The following is a 7083-nucleotide window of genomic DNA, read 5'->3' on the forward strand; positions in this document are numbered from 1 at the left end:
CGACTATATGTTCTATATATTAACCAAAGTACTAAAGAAATTAATAGTTCAAATATTCTAGTAATTGAAAGATCTTCTTTACTGTCAATTTAACGTATTTTATTTTTGAATATCATTTAACCTACTTAAATATAGGACAGTACAATTGAGCTTATATACGCAAATTTCTATATAAGGATACAAATTACATAAAAAATATTGTTTCTTATTGAAAATAAAATTAGTTTTTCAATTATTATCATTCGTAAAATAAGAAACTTTATAATACTAATGAGAAAAAAGAGTAGTAAGACATTGTCATGAAGCTCATTATTTTATTAATTTCTAGATGAATTAAGTGCGCAATTCGTCCTATCCAATTTTTTCTGTCTATATCGTAACTTATCTCCTGCATGTTGGAGCCAGCTTTTAATGTGTTTGATAACACCAGTGCTTGTTGCAGTATGACCAAGGTCACTTTGTTGAAATACTGATCCTATGAAATAGAAGAGTTTACAAAAAAATCAAGTTTTCATGATATAAGTAAAACAATTTCAATTGAAGAGATTATTCACCCACGATGATATTAGCAAAAGTGGATCCTTCCATTTTCGTTGAACCATTGCATCCTGTCCATGTAAGCTTATGACCCACTTCTAAGGAAATCGCAAAATTCAAAATATTTGCAACTACTTTTTGAATAGTATTACCACCGATCCTTTTTATTTTACTAGCCTATAAAAGAAAAATAAATTTAACAATGAGTTATTAAAATATGCAATAATTGTTTAAGTGAGCATAATTTAGATAAAGGTAGCAGTAAAACTTTAAAAATTGAATATTGTTCTGAACAAGGAAAAATTACAAAAATATAATCCCTAGTATAATTTGAAATATATATTAAAAATCCCAGCTATTCTTTTTCCGGCATGGAAGGATATCTGGTCTTGGAGTCTATTCTGTCAAAGCCTGTCGGCAATATTTTTAAGAATGATAAAAAATCTGTTGAAAGATTGTTGATAGTCTTCAACAATCCAGATTCCAAGCCTAGATTCCCATTCATATTAGAAGCATAATAGTTAGGATCTGCAGGAAATTTTCAAAACTTTTCTAAGCATATTGTTGTACTTAACTTGACTCCACATTTCGAGTCAACAATCTATTTGTAATACTTACAAAAAGTTTACGAATTTCATTATCTTCCTGCAATTGTTTTTCAAACTTTATATAATCTTCAATGCTTTGTATAGGAAAATCAGGCAATAGAAAGCCCATTGTGTCATTTGTAGTCTGAATATCGTTTCTTCTAGTATCGTCATGCATAAGGGCTAACATTTCCGTCAAAATCTTACTCTGTGTGTTCAATGATTTTTTTAGTTCTGCCCGAAATAAATTAAAGTCATTGTGCAATCTCCTAATATCTACGATTAAGTTGCCTGTAACAAAAAAATTATGTCGAGCCGTTGTTTCATATTTAAAAAGTTATAATTGAGAATATGCATTGTTGAAAAGCAATTCCTATGGATGGGTGATTGTGTGTGTGCATACGTAATTATGTAACATACTTATACATTTGTACTCATTCGTAAACTTTTTACTACCCGTTTCTTTTTCTTTTTTGCTGTATGGCGACTATTCTCTCTTAAAAGAATAAAGCCTTCTATCTGATACAATAAGCCTTTCATCAAACCGATTATTAACATGCAATTTTTATCTCATTGAATATTAATAAATTATTCATGGAATGGATTAACTGTGTATACTGGATTTGTCCTTTAAAATGACCTAGACTATAAAATTCCTTTTAACTTCGTACCTAGCATATATACCAAATTTTGCTATATTAACTTTTTAAGTAAAAGTTGAAATGTGCTTCAGATTGGTCTTATAATAAAAATTGATACCTTCTATAGTTACAGTGTTAAACAGAACTTATTGCCTGAATTATATTAATAGGCACAAATTCTGTTTCTGATAAGAGTTCAAATTTTATCTGTTTGTGTTTTACGAAGCTGCGCTATTCAATAAAAATTAAATATTTGCACGTAATATGTCATTCGATCATTAATTATTAGAAAATATCGCAGTAGCCGGATGTAGTATCAAATAAGTATTATAATTGCTTATACATATAGTAATATTAACCCTTCGTCAACAAATATTTTTACGGCATCTACCGTCAGCAAACCTGGATCTTTTGCGTCCTGTTCTTTTTTCATTTTATCCATTAGTGCAGGAATTTCAGGAAAAAATCAGGACAATATGCCAAACCTTCTGTTTCATATATCAATCATAAAATCGTTAAAAAATACATTTTTTCATAGTTTCTGCTGAATAAATGAAACAACGGTTAAGTCTGAGAATAGCGATTTGCTTGTTTTAGCCAAGACATGAAAGATTCAGGTTTATATACGCAGCGTGTTAATTTTGTGAAAAGTAATTAGCTGATTGGCCCTGAAAAACTAAACACATAGAGCTAATAAAAATTAATATGTAGATTATATCCGAAAGTATAAAAATTACAAACAAAATGATTAAACCAAAGTTACCATTCCGAACGGGAAGCATATAGTAAAAATACTATTTTTTACATTTTTCATAAATCTTATATGATTAGATAAAATATACTTACTTGAAATTCCAGTTTCTTGTTCAGAAACTAGACTATGTATACTTTCATTGTCATTCGTAGCCTCATTTAAATTAAAGTTGTTTGAATCTTCCTCGCATTCCTGATATGAGGGTGGAAAAGCTGGTGCGGAGATAGATGATGGTCTTTCCATCTGTCCACTATTCTCCTCCATCTAATTATAAAAATTATACAAACTCTAAATTTTTTAATGAAAATAATATGATTGCAAATTAAGAAAAATATTTTCGAAATTTTAATTTTCCACAATTCATATATATTGTGTTAACCTGCTCAAGTCTAACTGATTCGCTTATTCGGTTTAACCGCTGATTATTATTCTTTGGAAAAGAAAGAACAGAATTCGTAAAACCTGTATTTTTAACGACATTAAAATAAGAATTGATTAACTTCAGAGTAACTGAATTAATGTCATCAAAATGAAATATGCTTACTTGAAGTGATGTTATGTTGTGCAGGTAACAAACTACACACATTTTCATCGGTGTTCGCTCTAAGAGCACTGCAGTCATCAGTTTCTATAAAATTAAACAAATTTTGTTAAAAGTTGTTTTTAAATTAAATTTAATTTCTGTTTAAGCAATGAACACGAATGAAATGAAGCATTTGAACCATTTGGGGAATCATTATCCACAGCTTTATGATTAAGCATACTGGTGTTTTCAATCGCCTTGGATACTTGTGGATTGGTTGAAAACACTGATATATTCTGTTTTAAAGGGATTGGTTTCCTCACATTATTCTTTTTTGCCTAATAAAATAAAATCAATAATGCAAGTTAAAACTGAATAGATAAAAAATTACATGAACAAATTAATTTGTTGCAACTATTATTACTACAAATAATAGTGTAGTATTTACCTGCTGAAGTTCATGTAATTTGTTCATTATTATCCGGGGCTGATAATTTGACGAAGGTAGTGAAAGCGACTTAGGCATTTCAATTTTTCCTGCAACGTTATAGTAATTTGAAAACAAATAAATTTTAAAATATTGTATATCCTACTTGATACTATTAAATTATCAATAGATCTTTTATTCAGATACATTCTCAAATGCAATTGCGATAGCTAGGCATGTGGTCTATACCAAGGGTATGATAGTTCTGAATTACATCGTATGTTTCTGACAAATTACAATAGTTTCTAGAAATCTTAAAGTATGTGAAAATCCAAATCAATATTTGTAAACTGTGTGATTACAAATATTTGGTAATATATAAATCGATATTTCAGTACTCCAAGCATTTCAAAAAACTACATTGCTAATATTATCTTTGTAGATAACTTTCGAGGTCATTATAATAGTTCAATTACAAATAAGCGGAGTAGCAAATATTTTGAAAATATTTCGAAAGAGTAAAAGTCATATTATTTCTCTATAATATTTTAAACATTTCCAATTTTTTGTATTCCTGCGTATATATTATATGAAATAAGCAAGACTGTTATGTTGAATTTATTATTTTCATTAATAATACATAAACTAATAAAACTTACGATTCTTTTTATCATTATCCGTTTCAGACTCACTTACAGGTTCTGGATCGCCATAGTCGTAATCATCGTCGTAAAATTTCCTTTTTTTTGTCAATCTTTTTATGGGTAAACTCTCCATTTCTATGCTGGACAAGGCATTTAATTTTAAATCATCTGAACTTGAAATATCAATACATGTTTTTTCCGCATTTCGAGCTATTTCAAAAGAAGCGTACGGTCCCAAGACCTTTTTAAATTTATAACAAATCCAATTTTTTCCAGGAGTCAGTCGTTTCTGTATAGCTTTCGTTAAATTTTTTTGTCCTACAGGGAACATACATGACTTCTTGGATAAATTTAGCCATTTATAAGGGACAACGGAGCAGAATTGATCCCAAATAATTACATAATAATTCTGCAATTCATTCAATTATACTTTCATTATATGCAATTGAGAAAATATGGTTAGAATAATATTTAGATAAATTGTTGAAGACGGAATTAGTAAAAAGTTAAAATATTATAAAATAAATTACTAACTTCTGTCATAATGGCCACAACTTGAAATCAACAGTAAAAAACTAAATTACATTGATTTTTGAATGTTTTACCTGAAACAATCATTGGTGTCACTTTCGACAACAGAATCAGAGTTTATTGCATTGGCAATGGCAATTTGTGAATTTTTATGGATTATTCAATTGTTCAGAGAGATAGAAATTAAAGTTGATCTACCTGCTATTATATATGAGGATAATCAATCCTGTATTAGTGCGATAAAGAACTGGGATAAAAATCGTCTAAAGTATATTGATATAAAATATAACTTTGTAAAAGACTTATGTAAGAATAATGTGCTAAAAATAATTTATGTTCCTACCGATGATCAGAAGGCTGATATTCTTACAAAAGGACTTAGCGCAGAACTGTTTGTCAAGAATATTAGAAAGATAGGAATGATAGATAAGTATTAAATGGTTTACACTTTATGTAAATTGTTATTAACAATGTATAAATTGAGGAGGGGTGTTGAAATAGAGCAATTTATACTACGCGCCAAAAATAGGTTTAAGTAGCGTACAGCGCTCTCTATCGAGCGGAAGTAGAGGGCAGTAGAGTAGAACATTAAAGTATATAATGGTGGATAAGACCTCACGGTTGTATGGCGTATAAAAGAATAGAAGAGTTTCTTTTGAGATTGGTTTCAATATGTATTTAAGTTAAATATAATAAATAACATTCCATTCATAAAGGAATGCTTGATCGCATTATTCACTCAATTACATACCCAATAGTTATTAATAACTTTTCTATTGATGTAGGCTTCATGATTTTCTTTAGGCGCAGCAATCTTAATGTGGGTGCCATCAATAGCGCCAATGACTTTTGGAAAACCAAGCCTCTCTTTTATTTTTTGCCACGTTTCTTTAGCTTCTTCCTTTGATGGCCATTTTATAAATATATTTACTAATGAATACAAAGCATTAACTATTCTTCTTGTACTGCGCCATACAGTTGCATTTCCCACTCCAAACCTGTCACTGATGCACCTAACAATTTAAAATAATACTGTTTTTATATGAGCATTCATGTTGGTACTATATTATATAATTGCTCATAAAAATTTATCACCTCAATGAATTTGGAGTCGCCATAACCCATAATACAATCAGTAATTGCTTTTCTGGGGACAGAGGATGACGGCCACATCGCTCGCTTCTTCTGCTTAAATTTGGAGTTAATAACTCCAAAAGAAAGTGGAATGTATTCATTGTGATTCTAATAAATTAAAGGGTATTACATAAATACGTTTATATAACCTTTCAAATAATATTACTAATTTACAAATTTTATATAATAAATAATTACCGAAAGTGAGATTTAAATTCATTTTCAGAATAAGAAGAAACCACCTCTGTTACGTAGTTTCTGATTCGTACCCGCATAGAATAATCAGAGCGATCTATTTTCTTAATTCTGATAAAAAATAAATCTTCATCATCTGAATTACTATCAGTTGTATCGGAGTTTAATAAATTTGCAATTTCATTAACTCCATTCACGACAAGAACTTTTGTCACTGCAGAATTCATTTTCTTAGGTCAACCAGAGGAACTAGAATTCAGCTTTAATTTATTTATCAGCACGTCATCAGGCCGTAGTGTCAGTAGTACTAAAAACACGTTCCGTTTAAAATTTTTAATTTCACTTACAGTAACAATATTTAAAACGGAACGCAGCTTGTAGCTTACTATAATGACGTCACACTGTAGTACTTACAGTTAAAAACGGAACACGGTCTATAGCGTAGTACCTAAAATAGTACTACGCTATAGGATACGTCGCTTTTGGGTACTACGGTAGTACCGAAAGTACTACACTTGGCAACCTTGGCACTACTCTCTTATACAGCATGTTTGACTGTCCTAATTTTCAAACCGATTTTTCTTTTGAATAATCCATTATCATGATTTAAGCAAAGCTTTTCTTAAAATGGTTTTAAACAAGCTTTCATTTGAGCCCATGAACATCAAAATCGGTTCATGCAATCCGGAGATCTCATACTCTGTTAGCTATACAGGGTTTATCTCTAACGGCGTCATATAGGAGATTCGTGTTAGTTGACTATAGCGCTCAGGATGATGGTTTCTGAGAGCGCTGATTCGTCAATATCATGTGGTGCCAACATGAAATGGTCCGTTACCAATAGATGAATAAGAAAAATGAGACCCATTCGCCATTTTGGAGTGGAGAAGTGTTTACATGCTAGTTGTAGCAGAAAGGGGTGTGAAATGAAAAAATGTCAAATAGTGAGGTTACTAAAGTAAAAATGGAAAATAATGAATGGAAAGTAAGAATATTCGAACTTTCCATTCAAAGCATTCAATTTTTACTTTAGTAACGACAACATTTGACATTTCTCCATTTTACACCTCTTTCTGCTAGGATTAGCTTGTAAACATTTCTCCACACCAA

General features: G+C 30.2%; 2 protein-coding genes and 1 long non-coding RNA gene across 3 annotated transcripts; all 3 read right to left on the bottom strand.

Moving 5' to 3' along the window:
* Nucleotides 1-317: 317 nt before the first annotated feature.
* LOC136775206 (uncharacterized) lies at nucleotides 318-4716 on the bottom strand. The gene is made up of 6 exons (XM_066729779.1): nucleotides 4648-4716; nucleotides 4166-4522; nucleotides 2612-2783; nucleotides 1156-1415; nucleotides 555-714; nucleotides 318-475 (listed from the first exon to the last, which is right to left on the bottom strand). The coding sequence occupies exons 1-6, from the start codon at nucleotides 4654-4656 to the stop codon at nucleotides 318-320; spliced, it is 1116 nt and encodes a 371-aa protein (XP_066585876.1). The 5' UTR covers nucleotides 4657-4716.
* Nucleotides 2902-3521, bottom strand: LOC136775160 (uncharacterized). The gene is made up of 3 exons (XR_010822907.1): nucleotides 3491-3521; nucleotides 3064-3380; nucleotides 2902-2981 (listed from the first exon to the last, which is right to left on the bottom strand). It is a non-coding gene; the product is annotated as an uncharacterized lncRNA (long non-coding RNA).
* A 667-nt stretch (nucleotides 4717-5383) lies between the features above and the next one.
* On the bottom strand, nucleotides 5384-6200 carry LOC136775207 (uncharacterized). Its single transcript, XM_066729781.1, has 3 exons — nucleotides 5977-6200; nucleotides 5740-5886; nucleotides 5384-5657 (listed from the first exon to the last, which is right to left on the bottom strand). The coding sequence occupies exons 1-3, from the start codon at nucleotides 6198-6200 to the stop codon at nucleotides 5384-5386; spliced, it is 645 nt and encodes a 214-aa protein (XP_066585878.1).
* Nucleotides 6201-7083: the final 883 nt, after the last annotated feature.

The sequence above is a fragment of the Prorops nasuta genome, unplaced genomic scaffold, assembly GCF_024137725.1.
Source record: "Prorops nasuta isolate Cenicafe-Biocafe unplaced genomic scaffold, Cenicafe_Pnas_1.2 PNAS00007, whole genome shotgun sequence".
Taxonomy (NCBI): Eukaryota; Metazoa; Arthropoda; class Insecta; order Hymenoptera; family Bethylidae; genus Prorops; species Prorops nasuta.

What these genes read in the sequence shown, in the direction of transcription:
- LOC136775206 (XM_066729779.1), bottom strand. An exon ending in ACAAGAAACTGGAATTTCAA is followed by an intron (nt 1,416 to 2,611) that starts GTAAGTATATTT and finishes TTTTTGTTACAG; the next exon opens with GCAACTTAATCGTAGATATT. An exon ending in ATGAAATTCGTAAACTTTTT is followed by an intron (nt 715 to 1,155) that starts GTAAGTATTACA and finishes TTTCTTTTATAG; the next exon opens with GCTAGTAAAATAAAAAGGAT.
- LOC136775207 (XM_066729781.1), bottom strand. Translation starts at nt 6,200, where the DNA reads ATGAATTCTGCAGTGACAAAAGTTCTTGTCGTGAATGGAGTTAATGAA. An exon ending in GAATTTAAATCTCACTTTCG is followed by an intron (nt 5,887 to 5,976) that starts GTAATTATTTAT and finishes TTAATTTATTAG; the next exon opens with AATCACAATGAATACATTCC. An exon ending in GCGACTCCAAATTCATTGAG is followed by an intron (nt 5,658 to 5,739) that starts GTGATAAATTTT and finishes TTAAATTGTTAG; the next exon opens with GTGCATCAGTGACAGGTTTG.